Raw genomic sequence first — 13,737 nt, forward strand, 5'->3', positions numbered from 1 at the left:
GTAATAATTTTTTCGCCCTACAATAGCCCTAATACTGTTTAGTCGTAAAAAAAAAACACTCACACAGAAAGTAACTCCCTCTCAAGCTGTCCGTGTCCTACAATCAAACCTACTTGACGTGTGGCAGCAAGAATTAAACACTGCGATGCTTCCGCTTCACACAGAGAAATAACTTTCTCTGACTTTTCCTTAACTGTTTTGGCTTGTAACAGGGTGGGCACGCCATTTTTAATAACTCATTCATGACAGGTTGTGGCAGCAAATGCAATGCAGTTTTATTCTTTTGATAGTCTTTTTGTGTGCATGTGTTCCCTGCCCATGCAGTTGTGTCTATATGTGTGTGTGTGTTTGAGTGAGTGTATGAGGTTTCTTTTTTTATTCCCTCGGTTGATATGGTTTGTCTTCCCCATCCACGAAAGTTGTTGATATCAAAACCAACATCACAGAAGAAGTTAATAATGATCTGTGTGGGCGCTCAGTTGGTAGAGTGGGCGCCCATATATAGAGGTTTACTCCTCGCAGCGGGCCGGGGTTCGACTCCGACCTGTGGCCCTTTGCTGAATGTCATTCCCCTTCTCTCTCCCCTTTCATTTCTTCAGCTGTCCTGTCAATAAAGGCCTAAAAATGCCCCCAAAAAAATAATCTTTAAAAAAATATAATAATGATCTGTGCGATGTAGAGTACAAAGGACAGTGAAGCATTCCATATATGTGTATCAACCCAGTTTAAAAGGAATGTCTTATAATAAAATCCTAAGTAGACTCATAAATAAAGTTATATGTCATCCAGAGTGCCGAGGGAGGTGAACAAAAACAAAACATAATATCATAGTAGAGTTTTATTATCTTGTTCAGAGGGGAAGAGGTCAGATGATTTGAGAGTAGCAGTTGAGATTTCTTTTTCACAGGATAGTCACGATGGTGTTCATGTTATTATTAATACTTACTTTTGCATGTAGCTAGGTCATCCGACCCCTCCCAGGTTCCGTTGGCAAGGCAGCGAAGAGTCCGATGCCCCACGCCTAAATAGTACCCTGTTGAGCATTCCAGCATCACCATAGAACCAAACTCTCCCAACCTACCAGTGAGCAGGCGGGAGGTCATATGATCTGACAAGGTGCCCTCAATGCTGGGGCAGTGGATGGCTGGAAAATAAAATTTAATCTAATTACAATTAAATGAAACATTCAATAAAGGTTTTCAAGCTTCTTTTGGATCCTTAACCATAAGCTGTTTCCTGCCATATGGTTTTAGTTTACATACATGCCAACACTAAATAGCACCTGAACCTCTATAATCTATACATCATACATTATAAATTATATAAATCTATAATCTTATACTGTATGTGATGCCACCAGAATTTATTTATACATTTTCAGAATGAAAACTGGATTTTTACTTTTGACCTTGGGAACAGTAGTTTCATAAAAGAAAATAGTAACTCAAGATCCACTTCCTAGCTTTTTCCAGAGCTTTCAACTGCCTGTCATGGTCTTCCTTAGTTGTCATGTCATGAAAACAGCATGACAACCATGAAAACTGAGCAAACTCCACTCCGTCCACTGAGGAAGACATAGCTGAGGAAATAGCTATTAAGTGGACCTTAATTGTTTACGATTTTTGTCAACTTACGTAGGCATCTGGGGGCTGAGGCAGCGTTACTCCAGCTGCCATCCTCCAAACACACGGCTGTCATTTGAGCACCAGGATCAAGGTGGAAACCATAGTTACAGTGGTAGGTGACATGGCTACCAACGGTGTACTGGTTAGCATGGAAGCTGCCATTACCCGGCAACTGAGGGATTCCACATGAGACAGCTGCCACATCACAAAGAGAAAGTGTCCAAAGGGAATCCTTCTCAAACTGCACCATTTTTATGTTTGTCAACTTTTTTAAAGAATGTGTTTAAAATGTTACCTTGACAAAAAGGTGGTGGTGTATCCCACTGGAAAAGCCCATTGGGGTGGAGACTGCAAGTGGTATTGCTTGAGCCTATCATACGGTAACCACGGTTACAATAGAACTGAAGTCTGCTACCCGGACGGAGTTTGGTTCGGTTGACCACGCCACCATTCACTGGAGGATCATTAATGCTGCAGTAGGCAGCTTGAGAAATATAGATACAAAGAATCAAATCAAACTGTGAACAAGTTACTAACACAAACAGAATTCTCGAAAACTGGTAGCAAATAATAATGCAATGTCTGTGTCTTCTGTGTAAAAGCATAACTGCTAGAGCATAGAGAACAATCTAAACATTCAGCAGAACACCCCACAATGAGCCACCTGGCTCTCCCTTTCCTGTCCGATGTGGTCATTTCTCCACCTGGTCTTGGCTCTTCTCCCTTTTGGCTTCACATAGGTGGAATGACTTTGCCACTCCAGTCAGGACAATAGAATCACTGTAATTTTCCTTTTCATCCATAAACTTTCATTCCAAGAAGTATCTTATGTCTCCCTCTCCCCAATGAGTCATATGGCCTCTCTTTTGCTCACTCTATCGGCTCAAAAAATCTAAAATATGTTCTATCGGCAACACAAATTTTATATCTTATCATTCCATTTTTCTCTAACATGATCATTCTGTGGTCGCAGGAATATTCAGTGAGGGGATGAAGGTGCAGTCCTTCCGTTCCTTACTACTGAATGTTGATAATTCTAATAAACAGACATGAACTGGCTTGTTGAGGCAGTTTCATCTGAATGCCAGGTCTCAACTATAAATTGCTGTTCTCTGTATAGCTGCCGTTGTCAGGGCAATACAACACCATGGGGAAAAGACAACACTATTACTTCAGGCCATTGTGCTGATAAAACCCACAGACTAAAATATATCACATATTTCTTTCAGTATAGAGAGCCAAGAGACCGGCTCACTCCTCTCAAGTCCAAACAGGATCAGTGTCACTGTAAATTGTATTTTCTATTACTGAAATTGGTGCTCATCTTTAACAAACTCTCCACAAGTTAAAAACCATGATGAAGGGGACAGGTGAAAAACCTCTCAACCAGAATCAAACAAAGCAAATGATCAGAACACCACAGTGTTGGCAAGAACCTGCAGATAGATAGAGATACTACACTCAATCTGAAACAAATTGTCAAATTAACAAAGTGGACTCTTAATTAGCCTTCTAAATGATCATGGCTTAGGTACAGTACCTACATCCTTGATGCATCAATTCATTTTCATGATAAGAAAGGCGTTGGGGGTTAGCTATTGGAGCCAAATCACTTCAGCTAACATTAGTCAAAGCTTTGTCAACACATCAGGATGGGTACAATTTAAATTCAAATGTGTGCGAAAGCAGAGATAATGCAGAGGAGACAACTTTTTGACATGGTAGGACACTCATTTTCTCAAAAGAAAAATCTGTAGCTTTCCTCCCTGACATTCAAGTAATGCACATAATTGCACATAACTTAAACTGAAAAAATATGTTGATAGATACAGACTGACAAGTAAACAGACATCTTGAAGCTTTTAAATGGATAGAGCGATAACTTGTGTTTGATTTTGCTGATATTATTCTCTAATGATAACATAACCAGCTGATTATAAACAGAGTGACGAACAAAATGATTCATACAAAATGAAAGATATTATATGTACCTGAGTATCGTATCTTGAATCCTCTCTTGTTGGTTGCATGGTCAGTGGACCATCGTAGGTAGAGCTGGTTTGTTTTAGATGTGAAGTTTAGCTGAGATGAGTGGTTACCACTGAGAGCAACAAGCAAAGGGCTCTGCCCTGAGGATCCTAGAGAAACAAATGAATGACATTTCAGAACCGTTGTGTGTACAGTATATGGTATATTTGTATGTTCTTATGTATAGACATGCATGTACAATATGTCATTTTGTTTAGTGGTCTGTGTGTGTTGGGGGAAATTACTTTTTCACGTCTGTATCAGTAAATTTACAAATTCCAATCATCTTACAATCTCAAGAATATTAACCTAACCTAAGCTGGAGATGAACAACAAGCTGCAGTCAGACAGTGTTTTATTGTTGCTGAGATATGCAGCACATGATGGTGACAGCATCATTAAGTTGCTAAATACCTCCAAATTACTTGTGGTACATAATTCTGATTGAAGTATATTGTTTAGTTCCATCTCAACTTTATAGACCACAACTCTCCACCTGTGCTAATGTCTGTTTGAACTTGGCAGTGGATGGAGCCCGAAGTAAGTTCAGAAACAACTCTAGTCACAGCCGCCTACGCCACAATGATGCCATTGATGTCTGCAACATCAAACGCAGCTACAGTCTGTTTAGCACCAGGCAAGATAAATACAAGAGCTAAGCAGGATACACATATTAGTAGCATATATGCTCATCCCTGCTTGTGGATTCCAATACAAATCACATATTTCAAAAGCTAGTGAGATATTATTTAAGTTTTGATGGCTTGTTATGATGGTTACTGTTTTACAAACTAAGATGTGGGTACTAGCAAATATCCAAACAAAACACTGTTAGTTGTCACTGGTTTTATAAAGTTATAAAACAATATGTAATGTCAATAAAATTAATAAACAAAAAGAAGAAAGTTACATTCCACACACACACACACACACACACACACTAGAGGTGTTGAAATTAATAAAATAATCGATGCATCGAATCGTGGACATGGACGATGCTGCATCGATAATCGTCAGGCTCATAATCGATTATTTCTGTTTACAATTTAATGTAGGCCTAACAACATTTCTGTTTACATATTCTGTTATGTTTTGCACATTCAAGTGCCATGTGCTCAGTGCTATAGTTTTATGTATCCAATTCATTTAGTATTAGAGCTGACATGATAATCGTAATCGAATCGGGAGATCAGTGAAGATTCACACCTCTAACACACACACACACACACACACACACACACACACACACACACACACACACGCACACACGCACGATCTGAACACTTTCAAATTTACTGTTACACAACCTAGTTGGAACTCCTGCGGGAAAAATTCCTAACACCACAAATGAGAATTAAGTGTTGTGCATCTTGTTAAACTACTTTTCACAAACAAACATAAATTTAATTTGCATGTGAGTGTGTGTGTGTGTGTGTGTGTGTGTGTGTGTGTGTGTGTGTGTGTGTGTGTGTGTGTGTAGGAAAAATAGAGAGGAAAAGCTTTGTATACCATCAAAAATCTCCAGTTCATCAAACTGTTTTTCGCTGTGGAACATCTCTACATAAATATTGATGGTGTAACCTGGGAAACAAGACAAAATTATTTACAAAGACATCCAAAAAGCTGCAATATGTAATATTAAGAGTACCACACACACAATTGCACCTTTATACATATTTAAGCTTGAAGCAGGTGCACATATGCGCACACAGCCTTGCAAGCATGACACATTCTGTATTTTACAGTACCAACACTTCCATACATTGTACATACGGTCAACATTACATACAGACGGTCTCTCACACTGTACAACATGCACACACAAATAAAAAAGTACACACGCATGAATGTTTCACTCTCTCACACATACCCCTTACCCTACACATACAAACAGCAGTCTAGAAACATACTGGTTGCATCCCCCCGACACACTGTACCTGGAACCATATGAAGCAGCCAGGAGCATGTCTGGCTGTTTGGGTAGTTGCTAGGAAACCCAGGGCTTAGTATCACTCCTGATGACGAAGACCGCTCTTCATTGGCTGGGCACTGGGCTGGAGGGGTAATAGACAAAAGCCAGTCAGAATGTTCAAAACTGTTTGTAGTACATTTCTAGCTTCTAGCAACTCTCTTTTCCAATTTGCGTCCCTTCGATCCATCCCTCCATTCTTGTTTACCTACCAACTTCCATAATCTGTATCCTTTCTCCAATACACGTGCCAAAAGAGCCAACCTTTGGAAATGTGCATTTTATACAACTTGCTTTGAGCAAAAAGCCTCTCCCAATCTTCTTGTTTGCAGGATTTCAAAAAAGGAGCTGAACTCCGACTCTTGTGTGGGGGAGCACTTTGGTTGCATGTCCGCGTATAAGAGTGCTGGCTTCTTTTGCTCTTGCTCTATAATGGAAAGGACACTCTGTTCATAGCAAAGGCTGAGCATCTCTTCAACAGAAAAATTCACTAAAAAGAGCATTACTTCCTAGAAATACCAGGAGCTGCCACCAGCATTTCCCTGTGTGGATATGTTATTGTTGCTAACTGAAACTGTGCTTCTTTCCTGAGGTCTCTTCAGTCCTACAAACAAAAGTCATGTGCATGCCTCAATTAACTGCTGTACTACTGAATAAACATATCAACAACTTTTGAATTATGTTTATTATTGAATTACATAGTGGAATAGATTTGTCAGTGCAAATGGGATGAAATTGTCCTGAATTTGGATTGCTAATAAAGATTGATTTTTTAAATAATATTGTTTTAACCATTTAACTGATAGTTCTATTTCGTATAGGCTTCGCCCTCTAAGAGCTGTCCCTATTGGGTTAATCCCTTCACGCATACACAGTCGTGAAGATTTCTTTTGCGCCCTTGTGCCCTGCATGGGCCTCTATTACGTCCGCAGTTACTGTATATCACAGTTGCGCGACCATAGAACTGCTCCCATTTTTCTTCAGTGACAAGCAGTTTGAAGACTTCGAAGAACAGCGGTGTCCGCCGTGTACCGACCACAGATCGGCTATACCCTGCCGCCGGCCCTCCACCCGAGCTGCGAGGTGTGCCTCGACCCCGTTTGCCGGGCTAGCCGGTTACCGCCGGAGGAACTGAAGCGGCAGACGATGGCAGCTGAGCGGACAGTCGGGTAAGGTAAGGATACCACCAGCGGCAACACCCAGACAGCCTGGGGAGGGGACCGATTTGGCGGGCACGAGTCCGCTGACTCAATCCCCCGAGGACGGTTCCCTTGCCGGCTCTCCCTCCTCCCTGTTGGGAGCACTGGAACTCGTAACGACGGAGGATTACGGAGTCCCCGCCATGGCTCCAGGAGGGGAGCAGCACACTGCGGCTTTCTCCTTTTCTCTCTTCCGCAGTGGGCAGGCTCCCTGCCCACCGCTAGGGTTTTGTTCTTGACCTGTGTGAATGCCGAGTAGCATTCCCCTCTCCCGGGAGATAGACGGCAGTCCCACCATGGCGGCAGAGCTTGGCCTCCATCCCGCTTCCGACGGCCCCCTTTTTTCGGCCGATTGAAGCCCACAACGCCATCTCCCCGAAACCAGGTCCATGCTCGCTTCACTGACCACGCGTACCCGTGTACGCTGAACTTCAAACTAATCCTTATATGGAAGATACTTCTAATAGGCACATTCCAGTCTATTTTTTTCTTTGGGACAATTTTACCTCAAAACTAATAGGCTACTTATATGGAAGCTCCTTTGAATAGATGAAATACCTTTGAACACCTGCCTGCTGAAATATCCACCTATCAGACAGTAACCTGTTGTGCGCTCTCTCACACCCCAATGGGACTTAGCCCTGGTGCTCCGAGCTCTGGGGAAACCTCTGTTACACGCCTCTCTCAGGATGCTGTCACTGAAAACAGCGCTTCTCCTCACCTTGACGTTGGCTAAGAGGGTGAGTGATTCATGCGCTGTCAGTTTCACCGTCCTGCCTCTCCATTAAGGGGGACAGGAGCGTGGCCACTTTACAGCCAAACCCTTCTTTTACACCGAAAGTTTTAACTAGCTCCTTTTGGTCGAGGATGTTCTCCCTCAAGGGTTTTTTCCCTCCGCCTCATAGCAACAACGCGGAGGAGGGATCTCACCGACTTTGCACGGTACGCGCGTTATCTCAATATGTTTTACGTAAGGCGATTCAGGCCACCTGCTTCACCAACATTTGCTGAAGAAAAATGCTTATGTTGTGAGCAGTTCTATGGTTGCGCAACTGTGATATACAGTAACTGCGGACGTATTAGAGGCCCGTGCAGAGCACAAGGGCGCGAAAGAAATCTTCACGACTGCGCATGCGCGAAGGGATTAACCCAATAGCTACAGCTCTTAGAGGGCTACGCCTATACTCAGAATCTGGAGTTACAATAAGTAACTATCGTATTAATCGGTCAAAATTTAATTTGTCGGTTAACGGTTGATCATTAAGATCCCTATTCTGAATGCATTTCTGCTATTTATTTTTTTAATAAAAGAAGCATATTTGAAGTGTTTGATTCACCTTGGCATTTAAATGTTTTTTGGTGTATCGGCTTTCCTCATGGGGCCTGGCCGGGCACAGCCCGAAGAAGCTACGTGGCACCCCCCTCTGCATCCCACAGGCCCACCACCTGTGGGAGGAACCACTGGGGTTGGGTGCCTCCCTGATCTGTACCTGTTAGACTTCTGTGCTAGTCATGGATTGTCTATAACAATAACCAGCTCTGGGTGTGGAGGGGCTGTCTTAGATGACATGCCAGCATTCTTTCCCAGAAGCCCCAATATGAAAACGAAAAAATATAAATAAGTCACAATGGAGTTGGAAGAGGAGCAGCAGGAGCTAGAGGTAGAGATGGAGCCGGAACCGGCACAACAGAGCCAGGGCAGGAATGCGTTTCTATCTTGGAAATTCAAACAGCATTTCAAAATTAAAGAAAGAGAAGGGAGAACAAAATATAACCCTCAAGCAACCAACCTCCTTTCAGCGTCAAAAGACTTCCAACCTGAAGAAGCATCTTAAAGTAAGTTATATTTTTTAATTAGCTAGGGGTAGTCGTCTGCTGTAGTTTTACTGGTCACCTTGCTATTTTATAGTTGTATCAGGTAGCTACCTGCTTAATTGACATGTGGCTTTACTAGCCCCAGAGCCGTTGAAAGACTGACTAGCCCTGTTTGACATGCTAGCTAACGTTAGCTAAAATCAGCTTGTGGTAGCTTAGAAAAATTAGAAAAATTGGTCAATTCTTCTTTTTAAACAAGCAAAACATCTTTTGCATAAACATACTCTTATAGTCTTTGTTCCTCTACAGCAAATTATAATATATTGCACTTTCAGGGAGACATTGGGCCTAACACGTTCAGCCAGTTGGAACAGAAAAACACACCAGAATAGGCCTGTTTAGTAAGCAGGATTTAATGGCCGCATTCCTACACTTATAAAATGCAATTCAATGTGGAAGTAATCCAAGTATTCAAAATACGTTACTCAGATTGAGTAATGTAACGGAATACGTTACAAATTAAATTTTTGGGCATGTATTCTGTAACGGAATATGTTTTGAAAGTATCCTTCCCAACACTGGTCGTGGAAAAACAGACCAGCTCTTCACTCTTGCAAGGATCCTGGAGGGGGCCTGGGAGTAACATGTGTTTAGTGGATCTGGAGAAGGCGTATGACCGGGTCCCCTGGGAGATACTGTGGGAGGTGCTGTGGGAGTATGGGGTGAGGGGGTCCCTTTTCAGGGCTATCTAATCCCTCATACATCCAATGTGAGAGCTGTGTCTGGGTTCTCTGGAGTAAATCTTTTCAGGTGAGGGTTGGCCTCCGCCAGGGCTGCGCTTTGTCACCAATCCTGTTTGTGATATTCATGGACAGGACATCAAGGCGTAGTCGTGGTGGGCATATGTTGGGCTGTGGATCTCATCGCTGCTTTTTGCAGATAATGTGGTCCTGATGGCATCATCAGTCCGTGACCTTCAGCACTAACTGGATCGGTTCACAGCCGAGTGTGAAATGGCTAGGATAAGGACCAGCACTTAATCTTAATCTGAGGCCATGCTTCTCAGCAGGAAACCCATGGAGTGCCTACTCCGGGTATGGAATGAGTCCTCACCCCAAGTGAAGGAGCTCAAGTACCTTGGGGTCTTCTTCGCGAGTGAGGGGAAAATGGAGCAGGAGATTGGCCGGAGAATCAGCGCAGCTGGGGCAATATTACATTACCTTTACCGCACTGCTGTGACGAAAAGAAATAAAGGCAAAGCTCTCTATCTACTGTTTTTGTTCCTACCCTCACTTATGGTCATGAAGGATGGGTCATGACCGAAAGAAGGAGATCCCTGGTACAAGTGGCCGAAATGGGTTTCCTCAGGAGGGTGGCTGGCGTCTCTCCCTGGACTAGGTGTAGTGTTAATTTTGTCACCTATTTCTAATTTAGTCTTAGTCTTGTGCCAAATGTCATTGTTAGTTTTAGTCATATTTAGTCATTCACATATCTTTTTTTGTTAGTCAAGTTTTAGTCGACTAAAAGTCTCGTCATTTTAGTCTAGTTTTAATCAAAACAGAACTCAATATATCTTAGTCAAGTTTTAGTCAAAACATTTTAGTCTTTTTTGAAATAATTTATTTCTGATAACCATTTCAGTCAAATATATAAAAATAACGGTAATAATACGGTAGGCTAACATTACCTGCTGCCAAGTGTAGTATTAACTAGCGTCCCGTGCAGCAATGTTTCGGTTGACTCTAACATCCGTTAATGAGCATCCAAGAGAAGCGCAGGCATTTAAGTGGCACTGAAATCCGCATTGCTATTCGGTCTGGTAGATAACCGTCGTTAAGTTGCCGTAGCACCGAGTCTCGGTACCCAACCCTAGTAAAAGCTGAATATTCTATCTCATGATGAAAAAGTAGAGACGATTGTGGACGAAAATGAAGAGAGATTTTATCTTAGTTTTAATTTTATGCAAAACATTTTAGTCTTGTCTTTTTTCGTCAACAATAATGAATGTTAAATTAGTCTTAGTCAGCGTTTTTGGACATTGGCACAGTCTCGTCATCGTCTCGTCTTAGTCATGGAAAAAAAGGTCGTTGACGAACATATTTAGTCTCGTCTCGTCTGACGAAATTAACACTTAACTAGGTGGAGAGATTATATCTCCACCCTGGCCTGGGAACATCTCAGGATCTCAGCCAATTTATGTAAACATAGCATGAAGGTTGTTCAAAGTTCTTCAATGCAGGTTGAGCCAAAATTTGGAGAGTAGTCTAGGTAAGAAGATGTGGGTTTTAAAGGTCCCATGACATGGTGCTCTTTGGATGCTTTTATATAGGCCTTAGTGGTCCGCTAATACTGTATCTTAAGTCTCTTTCCCGAAATTCAGCCTTAGTGCAGAATTACAGCTGCTAGAGCCAGTCCCACAATGAGCTTTCCTTAGTATGTGCCATTTCTGTGTCTGTAGCTATTGAGGAGGAGAGATGGGGGGGGCAAGGTGGAGGGTGGGGGTGTGGCCTTGACCAACTGCCACTTTGCTCGTTTGAAAGCCATGATGTCTCTCTCTCATGGATGGGCCAAATTCTCGGGGCGGGCAAAGCAGAGAAAGGGGAGGTAACCTTGCTCCTTATGACCTCATAAGGAGCAAGATTCCAGATCGGCCCATCTGAGCTTTCATTTTCTCAAAGGCAGAGCAGGATACCCAGGGCTCGGTTTACACCTATCACCATTTCAAGCCACTGGGGGACCATAGGCAGGCTGGGGGAACGCATATTAATGTTAAAAAACCTCATAAAGTGAAATTTTCATGCCATGAGACCTTTAAAGTGCCCATATTATGAAAAAAACACTTTTTCTGGGATTTGGGGTGTTATTTTGTGTCTCTGGTGCTTCCACACACATACAAACTTTGAAAAAAATCCATCCATGCTGTTTTGAGTGAGATACGTTTTCTGAATGTGTCCTGCCTTGGGTGAGCTGTTCAAAATCGGCCCGGCTTGAGACGTCACAATCCGAAACGAGCTGGCTAACCGCAACCGTTAGCTCGTAGCGTTAGCATGCTAATGCTAACGCTAACATGCTAACGCTAGCATGCTACCTCGTTCTCAATAGCAAAGCACTGCTGCAACACACACAAGTTCACCATAATCTCCAAAAGAACTACTTACATGTGCGCCCTCATTTAGAAGTCTCCCAGCTAATCCTGCCTTGTAACTGACCAAAGTTGAAGAAACAGCCTTTCTTTTACTTCTATGGAGCTAGCTAGCTGACAAGATCTACATCTGAGCTACTGATCTCACTCTGTAGCTAAAACAGAAACCAGGTGAAAAGAGGATCTACAGCAGTGAGAGAGAGCTGTGCAGTACAACAAAAATATGGTGTTTTTTGAAAATTAAACCACGTAAACCTATTCTGGTACAACCTTAAAATACAATTATGAACCTGAAAATGAGTATAATATGGGCGCTTTAAGGTGATGTTTTCAATTAATAGAACACAATGGAACCATTACGGTAAATATTTACCACCATTTTGCAAAAATGTACTCCAGACCCTGATGAGATAAAATTATTTTCATCTATTAGGATCTGAAATTCTGTATAATGTTTATATGATTTACTGACTATGAGTGCTATGGAACAATGGGTGGGTGTTTTTTTTTTTAAACTGTAAGATATTTTCAAGACTATGAATTAAATCAGCTGACTATTCATGTGGAGTATAATTTAGAGGGCTAATGAAGTGTAACATCTGTGTGATATATCTCCTATGGCTCTGGAGAAAACTTTGTCAAAACAATTGAGGGCATGGAAAGATGTGGTTCCTTACCAGGCAGGCAGGATCTAACAAAAAGACGCCTTAAGTTATTATTATTATTATTATTATTATTATTATTATGGAAAGAGTAGGATTGGGAGGTTTTGGAGTTTGAGTTTTATTAAATGTGAGAATATCTCATCATGTATTGATTTTGAAGTGCAATTGTTAATCGCTGGGGTACTATTTTAATGAAAAGGTGTTTTGACAGCTTTTGAGGTGATTATACTATACCATTCTCAAGTTATTATTTTATGTGCAATGTTAGCATACATACATTTCTGTTCAACAGACAAATATAAAACAAGAGTACATATACAGTACATTCACTTTAACAGAACACAAGCTATGCTCTTAATGCTTACATCAGAGAAATGCTCCAACATGTACTATATATCAAGGATTGGTAAAGTATAATTTTGATACTTAGTTGTGAGGACAAATGTATTCAGATTTATTTGAGGAAAATATTTAAACAACGCAACTGAAGTTAACTATAGATTCAAACCATTTTGATACAGCATCACCATATGCTTATCAAATAGACATACACATTCAGTAAGTTGTGTATATGGTTCCGGAGTTGGACTGCATTACCTTGACATGTTGGGGCCGGGGCTTCAAAAAGCAAATGGGAATTGAGTTTACACATCAGCTCTGCCTTTCCGACCAGTGTGTATCCAGGTAAACAGCGGTACTTCACAATATCACCTAATGCAGAAAAACAAAAAACCTGTAAGTCATCCCAGATTTGACATTTAATGTGTTTCTGCAGAGGCAAATCATATTGACATCAAAAGGTAGATTCAGATTTTTACATGCAAGTCACATATCCAGGATATTTTGAACTAAAAAGACTGATTAGGGAGAATAGAGTCAAATTTTCTTTGCCTGAGTACATTGTCTCTACATTGACTTTGTCCTCATCTATTACATTTGATTTGTGCAAGGAGTGAATATCTTTACAGCTAGTACAGACAAGAAGAACATTTACAGCAACCAATAACTCTCTCAATGTAATATGAGTATTGTATAAATACCTTTAAGGTATTTAATTTGTAAGTAGAGCGCTCCAAAATAGTTAATACCTATGTTGTTGCTCCATTTTGACAGGCCTAAAAAATTTTGTTTTTGACCTTTTAAATAAACATTTATAGTCATGAAATACTTTATTAGCCCTGATATTGATGTATTAAAAAATTATAATTAGATATTTTTCATAACAGGACATAGACAAATACAAAAGTGAGTGTTGATTTATAAAGATGACATCAAATAATTGCCATTTGCACTA

General features: G+C 41.2%; 1 protein-coding gene across 1 annotated transcript in view; it reads right to left on the bottom strand.

The window, feature by feature from the left end:
* LOC120556497 (CUB and sushi domain-containing protein 1-like) overlaps window positions 1-13,737 on the bottom strand; it is a 348,428-nt gene that overhangs the window by 47,327 nt on the left and 287,364 nt on the right. Inside the window, exons 47-53 of the mRNA XM_039796142.1 lie at window positions 13,041-13,154; window positions 5,591-5,707; window positions 5,163-5,234; window positions 3,617-3,763; window positions 1,921-2,109; window positions 1,635-1,820; window positions 947-1,144 (exon numbers count right to left, since the gene is read on the bottom strand). Coding sequence (XP_039652076.1) covers window positions 947-1,144; window positions 1,635-1,820; window positions 1,921-2,109; window positions 3,617-3,763; window positions 5,163-5,234; window positions 5,591-5,707; window positions 13,041-13,154 — 1,023 coding nt within the window. The remainder of the gene's footprint in view (window positions 1-946; window positions 1,145-1,634; window positions 1,821-1,920; window positions 2,110-3,616; window positions 3,764-5,162; window positions 5,235-5,590; window positions 5,708-13,040; window positions 13,155-13,737) is intronic.

This window comes from Perca fluviatilis, chromosome 3 (genome assembly GCF_010015445.1).
Source record: "Perca fluviatilis chromosome 3, GENO_Pfluv_1.0, whole genome shotgun sequence".
In the NCBI taxonomy this organism is placed as follows: domain Eukaryota; kingdom Metazoa; phylum Chordata; class Actinopteri; order Perciformes; family Percidae; genus Perca; species Perca fluviatilis.